General features: G+C 54.1%; 1 protein-coding gene across 3 annotated transcripts; it reads left to right on the plus strand.

The window, feature by feature from the left end:
- The first annotated feature begins 220 nt into the window (after positions 1 to 220).
- On the plus strand, positions 221 to 21,561 carry TECR (trans-2,3-enoyl-CoA reductase). Of its 3 annotated transcripts, none has more exons than XM_029584751.1 (13): positions 221 to 364; positions 9,516 to 9,566; positions 15,292 to 15,343; positions 15,567 to 15,611; positions 17,404 to 17,507; positions 17,609 to 17,724; positions 18,060 to 18,165; positions 18,298 to 18,370; positions 18,614 to 18,657; positions 18,960 to 19,017; positions 19,183 to 19,271; positions 19,492 to 19,537; positions 20,267 to 21,561. In XM_029584751.1, exons 1-13 carry the CDS (start codon positions 350 to 352, stop codon positions 20,392 to 20,394), a joined length of 927 nt encoding a protein of 308 aa, XP_029440611.1. In that variant the 5' UTR covers positions 221 to 349; the 3' UTR covers positions 20,395 to 21,561. The 3 variants fall into 3 exon arrangements, with proteins under 3 accessions (XP_029440611.1, XP_029440610.1, XP_029440609.1); XM_029584750.1 differs by lacking the exon at positions 221 to 364 and adding an exon at positions 5,785 to 5,889; XM_029584749.1 differs by lacking the exon at positions 221 to 364 and having other exon boundaries at positions 9,338 to 9,566.
- The last annotated feature ends 1,980 nt before the right edge of the window (positions 21,562 to 23,541 follow it).

The following is a 23,541-nucleotide window of genomic DNA, read 5'->3' on the forward strand; positions in this document are numbered from 1 at the left end:
TCTGCGTTTCCCCGCCTCCACTTCAGCGATTGGCCCCCGCGAGCCAGACGATCCCGCGCAGCTTCCCAAACCCCGCCATCCGATTGGTCGCGAGGGGAGCGGAACGGCGTGTGGCACGCCTCTCACGCAGACGTTTTCGTAGGGGTGGAGGATAAAAAAAAAAAAAACCCGCAGCCTTGAACTGTGCCGAAGGTCGATTGGCTGAGAGCGAGGCCACGCCCAACCTGCCGGAGCCCGCCGATTGGAGGCTTTGGTTACAAATGTCGGGCTCCGCCCGCACCTCTCTTCTCGCGGCCGCTCTCCGTCTGGAGCTCGCGGGTGCGGGGCAGTTGGCGGTGGAGGCAGAGACATGAAGCATTACGAGGTGAGAGACGGAAGGAGGCCTCGGATCTCCCCCGGGGCTAGGGCAGAGGAGGATGTTCATGGTGGGCGCATCGGGCGGGGGGTTCAGTGCGCATGCGTACGCGGTGTATTTATATCCCGGGGAGATATATCACATATAGAATAGGCGAGATACGTATACCTGCAATGATACTCTTCCTTCAGCTTTGTTTCCCCGCTCCCCCCCTCCCAAGCTCTTTCCATCAGCTTCCTGCCCTCCGGGCTAGCGAGACAAGGAGCAGGAGGATACAGGCCTGCTCTTTACCCCAGTGCGTGCATGCATTTTCTCCCAACCCTTTAAGAACTACAAGTCCCAGTATGCAAAGGGGTGGGATAGGCCCTTTGTGAGACGGGGTGGTTTGAAGGGACCGGAAGGGTTAAGGACCGGGGGCTCCAGGCCACCTTCACTTTAACTGGGGCTTGTGACAGCTTTGATAACCGAAGGGTGAAAGCCTTGGCAGCTGTTCAAGCTTCTGCCCTGTTGGGGGGGTGAGGCTTGTTTTTTAAGAATAAAACTACAAACCCCAATGTGCACTGGGAGGGAGGGGGGCTGCTTTAAGAATAGGAGAGCTACAAGCCCCACTGTGCACGAAGAGGGGAACTGACCCTGACGTTTGCTTCCTTGGACCCGTTGGGTGCCTACCAGGCCCTTCCCTCTGTTTCCTGACTCATCTGCAGTCACTAGGACAGAAGCTTCCTGGGGAACCCATGCAGCCGGTCAGGTTTCCAGGCTATCTACAATGACTGTGGGTGAGAGGAGATCAATTTGCATCTGGTAGGACATTTTATCTTGTGCATATTCATTGTGGAGACCTTAAAACCCGATTGGCTACATACACGGAGTCACCAGAACAGAATCTGGGAAAGTATGTGCTAGGGGGCTGCTGGCTGACTCTGTTTGGAGAGGGAAAACGTTCTTTTGCTCTTAAATGAGTTAAAAAATAGTGGGTTCTGGTCTCTGAAGGATTGCGGTGCCACAGACCTAGCTGAAAGCCTTGTGGATAGCGCTGTAATATGCCCCAAACTGGGGCATGTGGCAGCTCAGCCTAGGATCATCCTGTGCTAGAAGTTTGAATTTTAGCTGCACAGGATGAAATGGCGTAAGACCCTTCACGTGAGCGAAATAAAAATGTTAGGTACAGAGGTTGTTCCTCTTTATCATGCTTAGAAATCTTAAGTAATTGCACCTGTAAAAGTAAGTTTGAAGAGGGAGAGATTTAAAGCCCAGATGGCTAGGTAACTTAGCCAGATAGAACTTATCCAGCTAAGTTAGGCGGATAATAGGTGACACAGCTGTGCCGCTGAATGTCCGCAGAGACCTGCTGTTGAGAAGGAAACATCCGAGGGACAGTGCTGGAGTCTCATGCCTGGTACCTGTTCTACAAAGTCCCAGGATCCTTTGCACCTTGTTTCTTCACCACTGCAGAGAGAGTTCCCTAAAACGCTTAATAAAAAACCCAAACCAACCCCTCTTTGTATACAGTTCAAGAAAAAAGGTCCTAGTTTTGCCCTTCTAAGTCAGCCATGATTCTGGATTTAGTAACTGTTTTGAAATGACCATGAGTTTCTATCTGCACGCTCTTCCTTTGGCGTGGGGGTGTCTGTGTGTGCGTGTCTTTTGGGAGGGGGAATGAGGGAATTGCTCAGGTGATTCAAAGGGCAATTGATGCCAAAATATTGTCAGAAAGTTCCCTCCTGCTCTGCCTTCTGCAGTGAGCTGGTACGTGCAGGGCGCGCCTCCAGTAAACGTTTTGGGACTAGAAAGGTTCCTGGCCTTCGTGCTTGTTGCCTCCGTAAGGATTTGTTTTCAGAAGCTGGCAAATACCTTCAGTCGGTGCTGGAGATATGCAGGCTCTGAAACCATCCACTGGTTGCTGCCGTGGGCACCGAGGAGTCTGCCGTTTGCAGAAGGCAGTGATATTGAGGTGGGGTCATCCACCCGGCTCTGCTCACTGAGGCCAGCAGCCACGTCTGGATTCTTGGACAAAGCACGCACATTGCCTGCTGAAGTCCTCAAAAATCCGGACTGGGTTGAGGCTCCTGAGTCCCGAGAGCGTCTGTCTCTACCTTCGACAGATCTTGCCCTGCAGGCGAGAAGGCCTCGGCCCTGTGAGTGGTACCCAGCCCGGGGCGAGATCTTGAACTACCATCCTGGGTCGTACTGTCTCTTTGCCCGAGTCCTAATGGCTGCATCATGGGACTGGCTTCCCGCGGAGACTGCGCATTTTGGAAGTCTGGGTCCATGAGCCGCGCGCTCCTTTTTTTTCCTTCTCTGGGAGGAGGTGTTCACGGGGAGCGCGGTGACTCCATCGTGGTCCAGACTGGGACCATGCCAGCCTCCCCCCCGAAGTCAGGACCCCTTGATCACAGCTCTGCTTTGGAGCCTGTGTAACAGCATGGGTATGGTCTTCCCTCAAATTAAGGGCGTAAGCATTAACCGGAGATAGCGTGCGCACGCCCTAAAGAAGGACCTTTCCTGCTCTCAAACTCCTGCGCAGCATGGCCTGAGGTTCTGTACGTCGATCCAGGAAAAGGCATTGCATCGTAGGAGGAACCCCAGCCGTCTCCAGGCTCTGCTGCCAGAATGACGTGGCCAAGGCTGCACTTGGATACTTGTGCGTCATTAGGTACCCTAAAGGATCTCGCTCCCTTCGGGCTGTGCCTATGGAACATTTCTATTCGATAAGGTCCTTGGCGAGCACAAAATGCTTTGGGGAGTCTTTACCAGGTTTTGTATCTAGCATTGGTGTAAGACCAGAGGGAAAAGAGATGTGATAGGACGGTTCTTTATAGCTGCTCGCAGAGCAGGGGCGGCAGGCCTGTATCCGAGCTTGCTGTCCGCATTGCTCATCCTCCCCCTCCTGCTGACGAGAGACTTGTCGTGGCAGCATGGCACTCGCGTTAGACCTTGCTCATGTCCTTGTGCTGTAAAGCTGGCTATATATAGAGAGAAGGATAGCGGTGTGAGCTGTAGAGTCAGCTCTTCCTGTGAGCTGGCCGTGTGCTGTCCGTCTGTCACAGGAGCTGTCCAGAGCCCAGTACTGAAGGTTCAGTGGTCATTCTTTGGGGGGGTGGGAGTGCAGTTTGAATACATCGTGCTCCTGTGATCCCCTAGCTATTGACGCATCCCTTGCACCGATTGACTAACATCATTATCACCTTAAATTAATGTGGGGGGGCGGGTAGTTTTGTATGTTTAAAGGGAAGAGGGCACGGCCCCCCCTGTACCCCCTAAAGAACACGCGAAGACTCCACCCGAGGGCATGAACGCCGGCCCTAGAGGTGGGAGGGGGCAGATCTCCGGCTGTTTGCAGGTCGGACAGGTTCTGTCGCATGGGGGACGAGAGCTGAGCGAGTTTATAAGCAGTGAGACAGCCGTAGAGTTATTTCTGGCCTCTGCCCGTCGCTCGTGAGCACGAAGGCTCCCGCTGGTTAGAGGGGGACAGACCGCCAGGACCTCGATGGGGCTTAGGGAGCCAGACCCCAGGGGGTGGGTCTCCAGGTCTTCTCTCTGGAGTCTTCCCCCCCCCCCCCCTCTCTATAGAAATCTGAAGTGGGGCAGGTCTTGTAGGGATTTACCAGAGTTCCTTGTGAAGCAAAAGCCTGGGAAGCCAACGCGATCCTCCCTCCAACAACGGCCGCTGGAGCCCCCACCTGTTGCTTGGTGCAGCTAATCGGGTCAGTAAGGTTTGCAGGCCTGGCCCTGGGTTACCGCTGACTGCCCAGCTAGAGGGCGAGATCTTCTGGAAGTATCAAAAGCCATCTTTGCTGTGCACCCAAGGCCTTCTCTAGCTTTTTCCCCCCCCTGTATGGGCAGACCGGTTCTATTTCTCCCCGGTCGGTCCTGCTGTGCTACATGGCCCAGACGTGTCCTGCGTGTGAGGCAGGCTGGGATAATGTCAGCTGTTCCTAAGGAAAGCTTGTTTTATTGCTCCGGGCTACGGCCCAGTCCCCAGAGGAGAGCAGGTCGCTGCACAGACTGGAAAGGTTTCCGCCCGGAGCCTGCGACCTTTGGCAGAAACACAGCAGGAAGTTAATAATGAACGAGAGCTGCCGGGCCTCTGCTGATGGGTGCAGGTTACCCCCAGTGCATGTCACGGCCGCTGGTGCTTGTAGCACTGTGGAAAATGCTGTGCCAACTGAAAATGTGACTTCTCACCTGCCCTCCCATCAACGGGAACAGCCACTAATCGGGGGGGGGGGGATGCAGCGTTTGGATTGGTTCCTGCGCATGTGGGAATATCTCTCTACAGGCGGGACGCACGTCTTGCCAGCAAGTTTTAATCTTTCAATGAATCTCTTGCAAAAGAGGGTTTTACTGAAGGGACAGGCAGCCGGTGCTCGGCTCGCCAAGATATTCCCCAGGAATATGCGGGCAGGGCAGGGCTGGAGGGAGCTGGGTGGGTGACTTGCAGGTCCCCTGGCGGATGCTGTGGTTTGGGGGGGGGGGGGGGGGGGGGCGTTCAGCCTGGAAGAGACGGAGGTGGACTGCCAGCTTTCCAGACCCTAGCGTCTGCTGCTGATGGCGCACAATTCTGGTTTTCCTGCCGACCCTTGACCCCGAGCAGCCTGTCTGTCTCTGGCTTTCCTGTGGTGAAACGTGCGTCCCCTCGGTATCCGACGGCCCTCGTTCCTTCACACCCCTCCCTCTGCTGAAGATTCCTACTTTCTAAAGTTCAGTTTGTGCCCTCCCTCCCTTTCAGCAGTTTAAAAGTAAGGCGCGAGCAGCCCGGGAAGGAACCCGCCGCGTGGCCCCGGGTGTCCCCGATCATTCGCAGGCGACGGGACTGCCGTAAGCCAGCGGCGAGGAGACGCGACGAGAAGGCTGGTTTTCAAAGGCCCGGGTCACACGGAGGCGCAATCGAAGGCGTCTGCCAGGGCAGTCCCTTGTCCCAGCCTCCTCCATGGCCCGCAGGGCAGCCTCGGCTGCGCCAGGAATCGACTGGACGGTTCGGGTTTCCGCTTAGCCCTGCTGTGACAGATATTCCCCTCAGCTGCTGGACGGCACTCGGGGAAAATGTTTAGTGTTTGCAGCGGTTGCTCCTGTGATAAACTCAAAAGAACTCGTGCAGGACCGTTTGGAGCCAAAATACGACCGAGCTGCGTGGGTGGGCTCCCGGTGGCATTGGGATGGCCCTGCCTGGCAGGTAATGGTGCAAGTCATGAAGAGACCAAAGCGACAGGACTCCTCCTCCTCCATTTCATGCAGGGGGGGGGGGGTCACTCCGTTCTCAGCGCCACTTCCTGTAAGGTGAGACGGGGGCCTTTCTGCCTCTGGACCCTCGTTGGTCGTCTCGGGCTTTTCCTGCCCGGTCATGGATCTGGGTCTCTCATTGTATGTAAATCGCCCCACGATGGTCCCAGTGCGGTGCTTCCCAGATCTCTCCCCCCGGGCTGCCTGCAAGGAGTAGGCATGAAATGGATTTGCATGCAGACCCTACCTCATGCATATTCCTGGCAGAGATCCTGACCAGCAGGGGCCCGGGACAGGTTGCGCCGAGGTGGGTGGTAAGAAGTGAGGCTCTGCTCAGTCTCTCCTGTGTCCCCCCCCCTCCCCCCAGCATGGTTAGCACTAGCAGAAAAAAAACTGTCGGACCGAGGGACCTAAAGTCCAGAAAAACGCAAGGTCTTCGGTCTGATTGCGCCCAAGGTCTATGGGGGGGTCTCTGTGCACTGGATTCAGTGCAGAATGGGAAACGTTTTGTGCAGCATTGCCCCCTCCTAAGGCCGCACCCTCCCCTGGCTTTCCACTAGGAAGACCCTGTGCTCGCGCCCTCTCCTCCCTTCCCCCTTCTCTCACTCCGTCTCCATCGGACCCCCCACCACTCCCTGCTTTGTCTGGGTGACCCAGGCCGACACCATAGGCTTATCCCTGCTGGCCTGCGCGCGCCAAGGCCCCCTCTCCCACCGCCGTCCCGATCCACGTAGGCCGGCCTGCCGCAGCGGACGCCGAGGCTATTCCTCCGCTGTTTCCTGGTCCCCGCAGGCCTCCGCTGTTTCCTGGTCCCCGCAGGCCAGTCTGTGGGACGAGGCTGCTGTCCACCCCCCCCCCCCACCCCAGGAGCACGGGCTACAAGCAGAGGAGGCAGCAGCCACCAGAGCCCGCTGCTATCCCGGCAGATTGAAGGTGGGACCAGGGGTGGGGGGCTTCCATCTCTCCAGCTCAGGGTACAAGTCCTTTTCGCTCCAGCCGCACTGCGGGGCCTGTGGGCACAGGGGCTTCCTCGCTCACTCTCAGGGTCGCACCCTCGCTCGGTGAAGGCCTTCTCCCTCACAAGCCGGGTGCCGTGCTCACCCCTCCTGCCTGATTTTTGGGAGCATGGCCCTGAGCAGTAGCAGCCAAGCCTCTGTGTGCTTCCCTGCAGGAGGAAAAACCAAACGTGAATATATATTTTGGATCCTCTGTCAGATGAAAGGCTTCCTCCGTCATCCGATTCCATCTGCGCCCCCTCCCCTCCCCTCCCTTCTCCCCTCCTCTCCTGTTTCCCTGCATGGGCTGAGAGGGGGGAGAGGCTGGGTTTTTATTTTAAGATGCTGAAGGACTCAGCACTTTTTGCAGGTGCCACCCTCCTCCCGGGAGATTCCCAGCGGTTCGCTGGCACGCTTGGCGGGTGGGAGGGGAGGCGTTTTATGACAGCGCCTGGGTCTATTAATATAACTTGCTATCCGCTGAGATTGCTGAACGGCTTCCAGGAGCCCCTTTACTAGCAAGTTAACACTTAATGAGGCGACAGTCTGCCGCTAGGCCCCAGGAGGAGAAGTCGTCTGCAGGCACCGCAAAAGAAAACCCTAAAACTATCTACGCAAGGGCACAACTGGTCCACAAGCAAACTGCACGGCCCTATCTAAACCAGCTCCCAGTTTCTGCTCTCATTAACACGGCTTCAAACAGAGGTCCTAGAAAAGTGCCTGGACAAAATCTGAACAGGCCCCAAATAGGAGAGAACCAGTCTGACCATAGTGCTCCAGATATTGCGTACCACGGTGGTCTTTCCGTAGTCCTTTGTAACTGTAAATAAAATATCACCGGGTAGCCTTGGCAAAGATGTCTGTTACCCCTTGCAGCATCCATGGTGGCCCACGTTGGGTTTTAAGGCCACGGATAGCTGTGAGGTGGCCGGTGTTTCAGCACATGCCTGTGCCACAAGGCATCCTTCGCTGAAGCAAATAAGTTAAAATTCACTCCTCAAACTAAACCCTTTACAGGGGGATTTACAAGAATCATGGCGGATGGCCATCGGTCTTCCTCAGTATCAACCACAGGGGGTAGATTTTGGCTTTTTTAAGATTCGCCAGTCACATGTCTCCCTTCTGCTTTTGTCAACCAATGGGATAGTCAAAAACTATCCCAATCAGAAGATGAACAACCTTGGGGTAGGCCCCTCGAGAGCCTTCCAATGTCCATGTGTGGGGTTTGATCCAAGATGACGGGTTATGGTCTTCTCGTTAATCAAACACTGACCACACTAATCTCTTGCTATGGAGCAAGTGTCCAGCTTAAAAATCCCCTCCAGTTCCCTTCCCAGTAAATACCTGGCCAAGATTGCTTCGGATACTGGGAAGGTCAAATCTTCAAGAGAACCATGCGGCTGAATGCAGTGCTCAAGGTCATGTGATGCCGACCTGAGACAGTGGATGAAAGCTGGGAGGAGGTTTCTGTAACGTGGATGAAAGCTGGGAGGAGGTTTCTGTAACGGCCCTGCAACCATTGTGGTCTAGTAAGCTGGGGCCCGAGTTTGATCCTGAACTGGAACAGCAGTCGAGAGCTTTCCTCGCTTCCAGGGTCCATTGGCTTTTTCTCCAGCTGCTATTCTTGGAGGCTTGGGTTTGACCAGCCTTCATGTTTTGTTTTGTTTTGTTTAGCATCCGTTATTGGAAAATAAATGCACTCTTGCTATCCGGATATCGTTTTCCGTACGGCAGAGATCAGGTAGCCCTGTTGCGGTTCACAAGGCTGTGATCCCTTTTTATTGATCAGCTGGTAAGAAGTTCTTGGTTAGAGATCGGCAAAGCTTGGGCTGAATGGGAGTATTAAAAATATCGGCCTGACTTCTGTATATTCACCGTGTCCAGGGTCTGAAGAAGCAGGAAGCGCCCGGTATAAAAGGAGCAAAATACCAGACGGGTCTTGAAATGGGTTTTCGGGGTCTCTGCTGGTGGCGGTTGGGTTGTGGCTTCTCTTTCGCCAGGATGACCGCTCAAGGCGTTGGTTGACTTAGAAATGATGCCGAGGCAGCAGAAGGGATGGGAGAGCTGCTGTCAGCCGGAAAAACGGGTCTGGGAGACGGGGGTAGAGGGAGGGGGAGAAGATCTGTGGCTTGAAGCTGAAACCTATTTCCCTGCCTCTGGAAAAGCCAGAGCTGACACGGATACCCCGGAGGTGGGCGGCCGGGAGGGTGGCTTGCTGGCCGAATCGTTGAAATACCAAAGTTGATAGGCTGAATGTGAAACCAGAGGCAAATTCTTGCAAGTCCCCCAAGAGAAAAGGAGCGATTAGTTGTAGGAGTCTGAGACTGGACAGACTTGAGACAGATGTCCCGCAGCCTTTCGGTTGAATTCCTCTCCCTCCCCCCCCCCCCCCCCTTTCAGTCCCTTGCTCTCTGTAAAACCGAGACCCCCCCCCCCTCCCCATGCTCTCCTCGCTGCTGCAGCTGCTGCTGGCGCTTCTGAGCAGATGTTGGGAAGCGGGTTCCGATCGGCCGGGCTGGGTTTTATATTTAGCCGCCCGTACGGGGCAGGCTATCGTGTTACACATCTCCGAGCGAGACCTGCCTGCCTGCCGCACGCGGAGCGCAGCCGCCTCTCCGCGGCGAGATCTCTTCGTCCCGGAGGGGCGCCGGGTCCCTCTGCAGCTGGCTCCGGGGCTCTCTGATCTCTTCCTGCCGGGGGCGCCCCCTCTTTCGTTCTCTGTCCGGATCTGCGGACGTAGATTCTGTTGGGTGGTGGGGAAGGGGGGGTGGGGGGGTGGTTGGGATCTGCTGTGAAAGCAGCTGAAGCCTAAAAGGACCATGGATATGAATATGGTAGCGAGCGAGATGAACCAGCCGGGCAAGAAAGCCGCCAGTGGGGCAGCCCCGAAGCAGAGCCCCCTCAAACCGGTCAAGAAAACTAAAAAAGCTGTTGTCTTTTTCGAGGTGGAGATCCTTGATGCCAAGACCCGGGAGAAGCTCTGCTTTCTGGACAAGGTAAGGAGCCGGCTTTGCGTGCCCCGTACTCCCCGTCGCTCCTACCCCGAGCGGTTTTGAATGTCCTGCGTGACGGAGTCCCCCGGGGGGGGGGGGGGGGAAGCATTTTACGAGCCGGGAATTGCTTTCATGCACTGGCACTGCAAAAAGGTTATGGGGAGAAGCGTGAAATCCGTATCTGGCCGGAAGAAAAACGAGCATCTTAAAGGGGGGACCTGCCAGAGCTTGTCCTGCTGTCCAGCTGCGTAGAGGCGTAGCCGGGTGGCAGGGCGGGTGGGGAGCTTTGGAAGGACTCCATGTCTGCAAACCACGCCGTTTGTTTTGAGGTCTCTGCAGACAGTCGCACACGGTGCGAACGGCTACAGCCAGATAGCGAGGGGGGAAAAAAATTGTAATCCTGGAGCCAGTCCTGGGGGTGTTCCAGTGCATTGTGGGCCTTGTAGTCCGGCTGGCTTTGCCTTGCTCGCTGCAGACAGCAGAATTCACTTAGGGAGGGGGGGGGGGGGGTCCAAACGCCAGGAGCAGCTTGAAATCTCCACCAGCAGCTGGGGAGGCTTGGCGGCTCCTGGAGGATCGACAAACACCTGCTTATGTGACTCTTGCCGGAACTGATGGGGACTATTAGTCTCTGCTTGAGCTGGCGGTGGCTGGCAGGTTATCCGAGTCACAGAAGGGAAAGCTTCTCTATCCATCCATAGTGCAACCGCACCTTGAGTACCGTGTGCGGCTCTGGTCTCCCCATCTCGGGAAAGGGCATGGCAGACCTGTAAAAGGTGCAGAGGAGGGTGACAAAAAAAAGAGAGAATCTGGAACAGTTCTCCCATGAAGAAAGGCTAAGGATGGCTGAGGGGAGACGGATAGTGCCCTATAAAATCAGGAGTGGGGTGGAAGGAAGCGGTTAGTTACCCTCCCAAACCATGCTAGGACTGGGGAACACATCAGGAAGCTAATAGGTAGCACATTTAAAACAAATTGGAGAAAGTGTTTTGTTTTTTTTCCACTCTGCATGCAATAAAACTCTAGAATTCATTGCTGGAGGATGTGGTGAAGGCGGTTAGTATAGCTGGGTTTAAAGAGTGTTTGGACAAGCTCTTGGAGAAAAGGCCCTTAAACTACTCCTAGCCGTGCAGGCTTAGGGAAGCCACTGCTTATTCCTGCTAACGAGCAAGAAGGATGGATCCATTGAGCCCCAGCTCTAGCAGTGAATTACGATTCAGGGGTGGCAGACTTCAGTTGATAGTTGCTCTGTGTCTGGAATAAAGGCGGAGGTTTACCCTAAGTGTTATGAAGCCAAGCCTAGTCATTCAAGGTGGGGATTAGAACTCCCTCCCCTGAGTTGGTTAACCCTGGTTTGGTGAGGCCCTGCTGGTCTCTACCTCTCCATTTTGCTTTCTCTCTGCCTTTTCTCCTGCTGCTTCAGGAAAGATTTCATTTCAGGGGGTGGGAAAGGGGACTTGCTGTTCTCATGTCCGTCCGTGTCCCCCCCCCACCACCAACTCAACCCAGCCAGGGGCCACAAACCTTGGCCCCCTTAGGAACCCACGAGCCTGGGCGCCAGATGTGGCTGCTGAGCCTCCATTTCCGGCCGGCTTGGGGAAAGACCAAAGAGAAACCGTGCCGGCAGCTAAAGAGTCCGGTAATCTACCCCCAGGTCTCTTCTCTAAGCTGAACAGCCCTCACCTCTTCAGCCTTTCCTCATAGGGGAGCTGTTCCATCCCCTTTATCATCTTGGTCTGTACCTTTTCTAATTCTGCTCTATCTTTCTTGAGATTTGGTGACCAGAACTGCACACAGGACTCAGGATGAGGATGCACCATGGAGGGATACAGAGGCAGTGTGATATTCTCTGTTTTATTCTCCATTCCCTGCCTAATAATCCCCAGCTTTCTGTTTGCTTTCTTGGCTGCTGCTGCACACAGGACTCAGGATGAGGATGCACCATGGAGGGATACAGAGGCAGTGTGATATTCTCTGTTTTATTCTCCATTCCCTGCCTAATAATCCCCAGCTTTCTGTTTGCTTTCTTGGCTGCTGCTGCACACAGTACTCAGGATGAGGATGCACCATGGAGGGATACAGAGGCAGCGTGATATTCTGTTTTATTCTCCATTCCTTTCCTAATAATCCCCAGCATTCGGTTTGCTTTCTTGGCTGCTGCTGCACACAGGACTCAGGATGAGGTCCCACCATGGAGGGATACAGAGGCAGTGTGATATTCTCTGTTTTATTCTCCATTCCTTTCCTAATAATCCCCAGCTTTCTGTTTGCTTTCTTGGCTGCTGCTGCACACAGGACTCAGGATGAGGATGCACCATGGAGGGATACAGAGGCAGTGTGATATTCTCTGTGTTATTCTCCATTCCCTGCCTAATAATCCCCAGCTTTCTGTTTGCTTTCTTGGTTGCTGCTGCTGCACACAGTGCTCAGGATTCAGTCTCACCATGGAGTGATAGAGGCAGTGTGATATTCTCTGTTTTATTCTCCATTCCTTTCCTAATAATCCCCAGCTTTCTGTTTGCTTTCTTGGCTGCTGCTGCACACAGTACTCAGGATGAGGTTGCACCATGGAGGGATACAGAGGCAGTGTGATATTCTCTGTTTTATTCTCCATTCCCTGCCTAATAATCCCCAGCTTTCTGTTTGCTTTCTTGGCTGCTGCTGCACACAGGACTCAGGATGAGGATGCACCATGGAGTGATACAGAGGCAGTGTGATATTCTCTGTTTTATTCTCCATTCCTTTCCTAATAATCCCCAGCATTCTGTTTGCTTTCTTGGCTGCTGCTGCACACAGGACTCAGGATGAGGATGCACCATGGCGTGATACAGAGGCATTAGGATATTCTCTGTTTTATTCTCCATTCCCTGCCTAATAATCCCCAGCATTCTGTTTGCTTTCTTGGCTGCTGCTGCACACAGGACTCAGGATGAGGATGCACCATGGCGTGATACAGAGGCATTAGGATATTCTCTGTTTTATTCTCCATTGCCTGCCTAATAATCCCCAGCTTTCTGTTTGCTTTCTTGGCTGCTGCTGCACACAGTACTCAGGATGAGGTTGCACCATGGAGGGGATACAGAGGCAGTGTGATATTCTCTGTTTTATTCTCCATTCCCTGCCTAATAATCCCCAGCTTTCTGTTTGCTTTCTTGGCTGCTGCTGCTGCACACAGTACTCAGGATGAGGATGCACCATGGAGGGATACAGAGGCAGTGTGATATTCTCTGTTTTATTCTCCATTCCCTGCCTAATAATCCCCAGCTTTCTGTTTGCTTTCTTGGCTGCTGCTGCTGCACACAGTACTCAGGATGAGGTTGCACCATGGAGGGGATACAGAGGCAGTGTGATATTCTCTGTTTTATTCTCCATTCCCTGCCTAATAATCCCCAGCTTTCTGTTTGCTTTCTTGGCGGCTGCTGCTGTTGCACACAGTACTCAGGATGAGGTTGCACCATGGAGCGATACAGAGGCAGTGTGATATTCTCTGTTTTATTCTCCATTCCCTGCCTAATAATCCCCAGCATTCTGTTTGCTTTCTTGGCTGCTGCTGCACACAGGACTCAGGATGAGGATGCACCATGGAGGGATACAGAGGCAGTGTGATATTCTCTGTTTTATTCTCCATTCCTTTCCTAATAATCCCCAGCTTTCTGTTTGCTTTCTTGGTTGCTGCTGCTGCACACAGTGCTCAGGATGAGGTTGCACCATGGAGGGATACAGAGGCATTAGGATATTCTCTGTTTTATTCTCCATTCCCTGCCTAATAATCCCCAGCATTCTGTTTGCTTTCTTGGCTGCTGCTGCACCCAGGACTCAGGATGAGGATGCACCATGGAGGGATACAGAGGCATTAGGATATTCTCTGTTTTATTCTCCATTCCCTGCCTAATAATCCCCAGCTTTCTGTTTGCTTTCTTGGCTGCTGCTGCACACAGGACTCAGGATGAGGTTGCACCATGGAGGGATACAGAGGCAGTGTGATATTCTCTGTTTTATTCTCCATTCCTTTCCTAATAATCCCCAGCTTTCTGTTTGCTTTCTTGGCTGCTGCTGCACACAGTGCTCAGGATGAGGTTGCACCATGGAGCGATACAGAGGCAGTGTGATATTCTCTGTTTTATTCTCCATTCCCTTCCTAATAATCCTGAGCTTTCTGTTTGCTTTCTTGGCTGCTGCTGCACACAGTGCTCAGGATGAGGTTGCACCATGGAGCGATACAGAGGCAGTGTGATATTCTCTGTTTTATTCTCCATTCCCTGCCTAATAATCCTGAGCTTTCTGTTTGCTTTCTTGGTTGCTGCTGCTGCACACAGTGCTCAGGATTCAGTCTCACCATGGAGGGATACAGAGGCAGTGTGATATTCTCTGTTTTATTCTCCATTCCCTTTCCTAATAATCCCCAGCATTCTGTGATATTCTCTGTATCTGCAGACATAACTTCAGCAGGGGTGGAGGGGTAAGTTTTTTGCCACCTTGGCCCATCCAAAACCAAGGGGCCTGCTGAAAATTAATCCACAGGCTGTTTGGGTGTAAGTGACAGCAGCCAGGTTGTGCTCGCTGTAAGGGAATATCCTTCTGGGCTGCAGGAGATCCCCTGCTGCTGCTTGGAGGCGCCACACGTTCATGAAAAGCAAGAAAGTTTTTTACACAGGCCTAGGACTATCCTGCTCCAGATCCAGGGGCCAGGATGACCACTAAGTTCCCCTTTCCTCCTCCAAGCTGACGAGCGGAGAGCAGAGCAATGCTCTTGTGGTCTGACGGCTGCTGCGTCTGCAGGCCCGGTGCGTGCCCAGCAGATCAGGTGCCCTTCAGAGCCTGAGCCGGGAGCTGCTGGGAGGCAGGCTGGAGCGGATCCGCGCATGGGGGAGCCAGGAAGCAGTGGCATCCGTGGGATACCAGGGTGGCAAGCTGGCACTTTGAGACGTCTTCGGCCCCTGGAGCTCGTAGTTTTCTTCCATTAAGATTTTAACTGTACGAATGAAGCCCCCCCCTCCAGCCTGGCACCTGGGTTCCTGACATGCCTATCCCCTCACGCCTCTAAATCCTTCCTGACAGCTGGACTTGCTCGGGGCCAGGGCTCGATCGGCTGCCCTGGAATTGGCGGTGGTGGTTCGCCAGGACTGAATGTACCAGCTCAGCAGTTCATGCGGCCGATGGTCGGGCCCCAGCATCTCTGCTGCCAGGCTCTCGGGCAAGTCGGTCACATTTCATGTCCCGTATTATTAAAAAAATAATAAAAATTTTAATTTTTGCAACAAACCGTCTCTTCCCTTCAGCACTGCTGGACTTTTTAACCTGTGCCCGTTGAGGTGTCTTGGGAAACCGCAATCCTCTCGGCTCTTGTCCCTGCTGCCTGAGGATTGATTGGCATCGGGGAGAGCAGGATGCAGGCAGGGGGTGTTCCTGACGCACGACGCATCCCTTCCTTAGGTGGCGGTTAGGTGCGTTGGACGCCCTTACGTTTGCGCTGGATGAAATGTTCCAAGTGGCCGGCGCACGGACATGGAGCTCGGCGCTGGACCTCTCTCCTTCCCGGGAGTCCTTACGCAGCCTGCGTGGTGCAGATACCTGCCTGGCCCAGACCTCCGCCACCTTCCTTACATAGAGAAGATCCCCCGAACTAGCGAGCCGCCTCTCGCTCCCGTCTGCGGTCCCAGGGGACGGAGAGATGGAGGGAGCCGCTCATGGTTTTGAGTAAATTTTTTTTTCTTCTATTTTTTTGTAGGTGGAGCCCAATGCAACGATAGCCGAGATCAAGAACCTGTTCACTAAATCTCGTAGGTACCGGGACTGAACGCGTAGGTTGGGCATGGCTATTCTAGTTCCCAAACCCCGTGCTAAGCCTGGGTAAATATACGTGTGAGAGAAACGTTGCACGCCGTGGCCTCCGGGGTGTGCGGATATATCCCGTGCACGCTCGTGGCTGTCGTGCAAGCCTCCGACTGGCTTTGGGGAGAGAGAGAGGGCCAACGCTCAACACCCTGTGTCCTCTCATTCCAGATCCGCAGTGGTACGCAGCCCGGCAGTCGCTCCGCTTGGATCCAAGTAAGTCTGGCTCTCTGCTGATCCTCCAGCTTTCAGGCTGCTGTCGCTGAGCTTTGGGTGGGAGGGAGGAACCTGCGACTCGGCCCTGACCTTTGGAAGATCCCCAGCAGCTTCCTGTGAAAAGCCATAAAGTGCAAACTGGCGGGGGGAGCGAAAAGAAACCGAAAGCACCGTTGTCGGAGGCTGCCTATCCGCACAGAACTGTTCTGATGCCTGGGGGGTTTGCTGTGCACCCAGAGTCATGCACGCTGCACACTGGTGCTAGGGAGATTTTTTATTGCAAAATTCAGCACCAGGCTGGCTTCCCTGCCCGTGCGCCCCTGAAATAACAGCGTGCAGGGGGGGGGAGGAGCCATGCTCTTGTGGCATTCAGAGGGAAGGCTGTGACCTTTACCAGCGCAGCTGGAAGGCCAGAACGCTGTCTCCCGGGCTGGGCTCGCCCTGTGACGGATGAGGGCGCAGCTGGTCTGAACCGAGGCCATGCTCTTTTGTACAAGTGGCAGTGCCACGCGGAAAGGAATAGGGTCCGGGGTGGGGGAGGCAGCGGTGGGATTGGCGTGAGAGGCCTCCCGTGGCCTGTAGGCTTTCATATTAAGCATACAGTGGCCCCCATACACCATGTGACATCCTCTCCGCACGGGCCCCTTCGTCACCATTCGGTGCAGTCTGCCTGATTATTTAAATGTTTTTCTTTCCTGGGGATCGCGGAGCAGGCGTAGCTCGGTGTCGCGCGGGCGCATCGAATCCACGGCAGGCGCTCTGATGGCGTGACGCGTCGGTCGCGGAAGGTCTGGAGCTTTGCGTCGCCGTCCTAAGCTGGAGCGCTGCTGCTGGGCGTCGCTCTGTTTTGCTCTTCTCTTTGGATGTTTATCTTTTTTGCTGGCCTTCCTCCTCACGGGTTCCCTGTTTTGTTTTGTTTTTTGGCTGCGGTGGCGTTGGCTGCCTGGGGTCGGTGGTGGTAGGACCTCCTCGCTTGTGTGTGAAAGCAGCTGAAGGAAGTCCCGTTAAGCCTCCTGACTCTGGTCGGAGAGCTGGCCCTGTCAGTCTCTTCAGCCCAGAGCCGCTGAGCTCCCGGCTGGGGGTGATTTATCTGCTTTCCACCTGTTCGGCACAACAGGAAGGGGCTTGGCTTACCTGCATGGTTTTTGTAGCAGCTGTCCTTCCAATGTTACCCCCCTTTCCCTCCTCCCCATTGCATTGTTGTCATCCAAGCCTGATTTGGGGGGGGGGGGGGTTTAGATCTTATTTAGAGGCTGCTCATGTTCTGGTTAGTTTGCCTGCCCTTTGGGTTTGGGTGCTTGCCGGCGACGTTTGTGAATCGATGCATTTGAATGATGCGAGGCTGGGGAAAGGGGGTTTGGTGCTGCTGCTGCTCGATTACTTTCAGACACACTTGTGTGTTTCTTTTTTATTTAAAAGCGATCTGCTAAGGGGCCGATCCGATGGCTGAGGGGTTTAATTCTCGAGCTCTAATTCTGTGGAGGAGGAGGAGGGAGGGGGCGACGTTCTGGAGTCCCCAAGCACTGCTGAAGGGCAGCACACCCCGGACAGGATCATGAGCTTTACTCACAGCAGATCCTGGAGGGGGAAGCACGGTCTGCCCCCCTCTCATCCAGAGGGCCGGAGGCAGGAAGAGAATAAAAAGGGGCGGGGGGGTGGTAGCCCCCGGGTGCAGGTCCTGCTCTGCCGCCTTCCCTTGCCCTGCGCGTTCCGGCGTCGTGCTTTTTTTTTCCTGCAGTCGCAGATCGGGCAGCAGGCGTCCACCCAACCTCTCTTCTTCTTCTTCTTGCAGAGGGCAAATCCCTGAAGGATGAGGACATCCTGCAGCACCTCCCCGTGGGGACCACCGCCACCTTCTACTTCCGCGACCTGGGGGCGCAGATCAGTTGGGTGACGGTAGGCGTCCGAGCAGGGACAGCCCTGAAAGGGGCCCGCCCTCGGCTCCTCAGGCAGGGGGACGCCCTTAACGCTCCTCTCTCTCTCTCTTCCTGTCGCAGGTGTTCCTGACCGAGTACGCAGGGCCTTTGCTCATCTATTTGCTGTTCTATTTCCGGGTTCCCTTCATCTACGGCCCGCGCTACGATTTCATCTCCAGCAAGCACTCGGTGGTGCAGTGAGTACCTGGCGACCGGAGGCTGCACCACGAGAGATGGGGGGGGGGGGAGGTGGCACGGACTGGGACACATCCAGTCCGTTTTTCTCAGGATATCCTCAGTGCATATGCCTGAGAGAGATTCGCATGCATTGCCTGCATTGTAATGCAGCATCTCTCTCTCTCTCTCTCATGCATATTCATTCTGCTTATGGGACTGGGAGGGGCAATGTTCTCTCTTCAGCGCAGCACGGAGCACAAACCGGCGGGAGGGAGCCCCTCACCTCGTGCTGCGCCACGGCAAATAAACGGGGGGACTTCAGTGCTTGCAAACCCTGCTGCCTTTTCTCTTTCAGCCTGGCCTGCATCTGCCACTCCTTCCACTACGTGAAGCGCCTGCTGGAGACGCTGTTTGTGCACCGCTTCTCGCACGGCACGATGCCGCTCCGTAACATATTCAAGGTGAGAGCCGCCGGCTCGGCCCGCTGACCGCCCATGGCACCCGCCGCGCGCCACCCTGCCGGACGCTGCAGCCAGGCCAACCTCGCTCTGCGGCGCACGAAGTCGGCCATAAACCGTTTTCTTCTCTTGCAGAACTGTACTTACTACTGGGGATTTTCAGCTTGGATGGCGTATTACATCAACCACCCGCTCTACACGCCGCCAAGTAAGTGAGCTCCCCTCCCACCCCGAAGCTGCCCTGTGCACGCTTGCATTGGGTCCTCCTCATCATCCTCCTCCTTCCAAAACTGTTCTGCCTTTAACTATCTGCTCGTCCTCTGCTAAACCTCAGGACAGGCTCTGCCATAGTCCTACCCTTTCCCTCCGCTTGTCCGACCTCGCCCTGTGCACCCGTGAAACAGGACCATTTCCATTGCTTCCTGTTAATCTCTTGCAATCTTTTTTCCAGTGTTTGGAGATCAGCAAGTGAAGCTGGCGCTCATCATATTCCTGGTGAGAAAAGGCAGAAGGGAATACACAGTAACCTTTAACGTTGTCCACACAGCACCTGCAGGGGAAGGAGGAGGGTTTCACGGGCTGGCAGGGGCCGTGCAGATGGTGGGGTAGTCTAGGTCTCTGACCTCTTCTCTTGGGGGGGGGCAGGGAGGCCTCTGCAGTCATGTGCCCGACACTGAAGGCTTATTGACAGAGGGGAAGGGGCTTTCGTTTGTTCTGCTGGGGACAGGGGGCGGGGGGGATTCTAGTGCGTGTGCACCATGTTGAAAGTTTGCTTTTTGTCCCCTATCCCCCCTCAGTTCTGCCAGTTGGGAAACTTCTCCATTCACATTGCCCTCAGGAACCTCCGTCCTGCTGGTGAGTGAGCAGATTTTATCATTATCTAGGCCTAAAGCAAAGTGCAAGATGGAAATGTTGTTGTTCATCTATGATTTGGTTTTGGCCTGGGCCCAGCTTTGCCTTCGTGCATTTAAAGCTCTTTTTTTCTGCCAGAAATCACAGCTGCCTTTCTCTCTCTCCCAGGTTCCAAGGCCAGGAAGATCCCTTACCCGACCAGGAATCCTTTCACCTGGCTCTTCTTACTGGTGTCCTGCCCCAATTACACCTACGAGGTGAGAATCGCCTGCCGTGGCCAGCAGGCCGGAGAGCGAGGAGGTGCAGATTCCCGCCTCTGTGTTACGCCCGTGCACGTATTAACCGGAGCGCCTCCCAGAGCCTGTCCGGCCGTGTGGTGGGCTCCCCCTGATTCTGACTGTCACAGGGCGTGGCAGGCAAAGTCCCCGCGCTGCAAACTGCCGAATCCATTCTCTGAACGCGCTTTTCTCTCCGTAGGTGGGGTCCTGGGTCGGCTTTGCCATCATGACTCAGTGTCTCCCAGGTGAGTGCCTCTGCAGCAGTGACATTTTTACTATGGGCAGGGGGGCCCTCGCTTATCCTGCAAATCCCAGGAATGTTACCTGTGGGCCTGGCCTGGCTCTCTTTATCCCCCTTTAATCCTAGTCTGTTTAAAACGGCTCTGCTGACTTATTGTGTGGTGAAAGAGGGCTGTAAATTATATTATCCCTGCGAGAAGAGCTGGGGTGGAAACAATGTTAGCTATGTGGAGCTGCTGCAGCTGCAGGCCCACTGCCGGTGCTGGAAAATTGTACTTCCACCCTGCCCTTAAAGGCTGCTCCCAGCAATGTGCCTGAATACACTGTCCAACTCGGGACATCTGGCAAAATCTCCCTGCACGCTGCTTTCAGTAAAAAGCTGAGCCTTCCTGGGTGAGCTCGCTAGCAGGAGGTGGCACGTTTCACATCTTCATAAACCGAGGGCTTGGAGTGGTTTTATACCAGTGTGAGGCTCTCCCCTTCAGGGATGTGCTCGTCTGGGTGCAGATAGAGAGGGAGAACCTCCAAGCAGTCTCTGGGAAATGCTAGGGGAGGGTGAGCGGCTTGGAGTGGTTTTATACCAGCGTGCGGCTCTCCCCTTCAGGGATGTGCTCGTCTGGGTGCAGATAGAGAGGGAGAACTTCCAAGCAGTCTCTGGGAAATGCTAGGGCAGGGCGAGCGGCTTGGCTTTCCTCTGCCTCTGTTCCTCACAGCTTTTTCTTTCCTGTCTGCAGTGGCTCTCTTTACGCTGGTCGGCTTCATCCAGATGACCATCTGGGCGAAGGGAAAGCACCGCAGCTACCTGAAGGAGTTCCGGGACTACCCCCCGCTGCGGTCCCCCATCGTGCCCTTCCTGCTCTGACGGAGCTGCTGCATGCAGCCCTCGGCTGGGAGCTTGTGGCCCACTGTGCAGCTTCTGTTGTGATCCATGGATGTAACCTGTGATGGCAGCTGATTGGGGGGGGAGAGAGCTGCAGCAATGTGAGTGTTGCCTTTCTGCAGCTCCCCTTCAGCACAGGATAACCCTCACCTCCCACGTTCTCCTGTGCTTAAATCATGAAACTTCCTTTACACTGGGGTAGGGGCGCAGTTCACTCGCAAGCCTTGGGCTGGTTTAGCTGCAGAGGCATTAAAGCTCCCTGGGTAGGAAATCCTGCAGTCTCCGCCAGTCAAAACAAGAACCCAACCAGTGCCGAGTTGGTGGCCGGCTGCCTGCCCATTAAAACTCCTCTGTTACAGAGGGGGCAGCAGTGCCCCTTGCTCCAGCTGCTGCTGCTGGCCCTCCACTGGTGCCTAATGGGATGGATGCAGCATCAGCACTGCCTGGTTGCAGCTTCACCAGCTGTGGAAGCCTGCGCTGCGTTGATCTGTCTCGCAGCGAGAGGGGGGGGGGGGGGGGGGGGGGAGCAGAGGCCTGAAGTTAGGGGTGAGGGTATTTATGCTGCACGAGCTCTCCAGATTCCTTCAGAAGCTGGATTTGTAAGTGAAAGGGTGGGAGGGAAGGGAAGTAATGAAGGCCGGCGAGTTTAGTTTCAGTGGTAAAGAAGGGACAGATTGCTCGAGTCCTGGCACGGCCTCCCCCTTAGAGATCTGACCATGTGCATAATTTCAGGGGCTTGGTGCAAACAGTGCATGATGGGGGGGGGGGGGGGTGGAGTCTGGCAGCTGCTACCTCGGAGGAACCAGCACCAAGCTGGGGCCACAGCATGGTGGGAGGGGGAGAAAAGTGGGGCATCCTTTCAAAAACCTTAGTGACTGAGCGAGCCTCGTCTGTCAGGCCATCCCATTGCAGCGTTGCTGCTTCCTCCGTTAGGCTTGCCTGCCCCAGTGTAAAGGAAACGAGTACAAATCATTGCTTCTTCATCAAATGACGTCTGACAGAACAGTTCCAGACACAATGAATCAGTAACCAAGGAACAATTGGGGGGGGGTTTGTTTTTTTTCCTCTTTTCTACTGGATCTTCGTCGTAGGTCACTGTGGGTAACCTTGTCAAAGAATTGCTGGAATAAAAGGAAACGTTAACACCTCCCGGAGCCTTGTTTGATAGATGGAGCAGTGCAGCGTTGATGGAAAGGATGCCACAGCGGAGGCACTGGGAGGGATGGGGGCTGTCTGTGTACAGGGTCTTGGAAAACTCTTCACACCCTTCATTTATTTAAAAACACTGCTTTCCTGCATGCAAGCACTGCTCAAAGTGGCTTACGCGTGAAAAACATTCATAAAATAACTAAATCAAAAAGCACAACTTTGCAGTGCTGCCTGCAACTGAAATACCCTCTGCTGCACCGAGTTTAACAAAAGGAAACAGCACAAGGCAAAGGATAGGGGGGGAGTCTGAGAGAATCTGTAAGCAAAGGCCCGCCGGAAACATCCATGCTGGTTCCCGAAGGTTGTGGGAGGACCGGACCTGCGAGGTTCCCGGGTTTCAGACGGACACGGAGATGACACAGCCAACGAACCGTTCCGCGAAGACGCGAGAGACCAAAGGAGGTCATAAATACGCAACATTGCACTCATCCCCCCAATGTTTTATGTAGCACCATCGTTTAAGGTGTCATTCAGCTGGAAACCAGGGCCCCCCTCATCCCTTCACTGGTAATTACGTGACCAGGCTCCTTCTGCAAGGCTCCGCCTGAATTTGCTGGAATCCCTAGCAGCATTGAATTTCAACCGTTTGTACCAGTGGTCCTCAACCTCTTTTCGGCCGGGACACACCTGCCGGATGGTTCTCACGTGCGTGACACACTGAACATGTGACCGGCGCGGGGGTAAATGTAAACCTGCACTCTGCATCCACGGGAACCCCCTCGACCCCCAGCAATGAGTGCAGAGCAGAGCTGGGGCATCACCCTGTACAACTCACCATAGAAAAAAGATGTTCTGGTGCCATCTCAGTAAAAGCAAAACAAACTCCCTCTACTCCTTATGAAAAGACAGTAATTTACCACTGATGCATGTCCCATTGAGAAATAAGATTGATACAAAATGCCTACACGCTAGTAAAATACCTCACCTCTGTCACACACACCCAGAACTGACCTTCACCAAGTACAGAAAGATCACAAATTATAAATATGGAGACAGACTGGAATGGAAACCCCAAAAAAGCCACTCTGTATGCAGTGCGAACCTGGAGAACTGGAAAGAGAAATATAGCACCTAACACAGTCCCAGGATCTGCAGTAATGCACAGAAACTAACCCGCACACAGTTACACCTGCATTATGGATCACATAACAACCCTTAAACACCAATACACCTCCTATTAGGAACACAGAACAAGCCAAGCTGCTATAGAGCCCCACACAGAAATAATTGTAAAGCTATACTAATAAATGTTACAAAGCAGCTGATGAACAGAAAAACATCCAACAATTAGAAACTCAAACATTAATAAAAATTGTCCAAACATCAATAAAATATTTCAAAACAGCAGACACATTACATAATACTCAATAATTAAATAGGCAGTCATTAAGAAAAATGAGCTTAAAAAGCCACCGTTCCTTACCCTCTGTTCTGCATCAGCCAGCGTGTCACAGAAGAGTGCCTGTGTGTTTCACATTGTGCTTTAAAAAATACAAATCAAAATGCAGGGAAGTCGTAAAAGAAGGGGACAGGGAGCAGATTCCAAACAGACTGTAGAAAGCACTTCTTCACTCAGCACAGGAGCGAGCTGAGGAATCGCTGCCAGAGGATGCGGTCGGGGCCACGAGCACAGCCGGGTTTAAAAGAGGTTTGGACAGGGTCCTGGGGGAAAAGTCCAGAATTAGATCTACGGTATGGGATCCGGATGAGCCACGCCTGGAGACGCTAGGGTGCGGTACTCGGGCAATTCTTACAATCCAAAAGTAAGAAAACCGAGGCCCAGGGAGAAAAAAAAGCAGCGTGGGCAAGGTCACATACACACAAGGGCAGAGCCAGGCACTCTCTCACGAATGCTTATAGTTTGATCATTCATCCATGCTTCGCAACTTGCTCACCAATCTGAAGCCAGCAGATATTGGG

Source organism: Rhinatrema bivittatum, chromosome 19, assembly GCF_901001135.1.
Source record: "Rhinatrema bivittatum chromosome 19, aRhiBiv1.1, whole genome shotgun sequence".
In the NCBI taxonomy this organism is placed as follows: domain Eukaryota; kingdom Metazoa; phylum Chordata; class Amphibia; order Gymnophiona; family Rhinatrematidae; genus Rhinatrema; species Rhinatrema bivittatum.

Excerpts from the sequence above, each read along its gene's own strand:
- TECR (XM_029584749.1), top strand. The coding sequence starts at position 9,390 with ATGGATATGAATATGGTAGCGAGCGAGATGAACCAGCCGGGCAAGAAA. Across the intron at positions 9,567-15,291 it reads AGCTCTGCTTTCTGGACAAG|GTGGAGCCCAATGCAACGAT; the intron begins GTAAGGAGCCGG and ends ATTTTTTTGTAG. Across the intron at positions 17,725-18,059 it reads AGCAAGCACTCGGTGGTGCA|CCTGGCCTGCATCTGCCACT; the intron begins GTGAGTACCTGG and ends TTTCTCTTTCAG.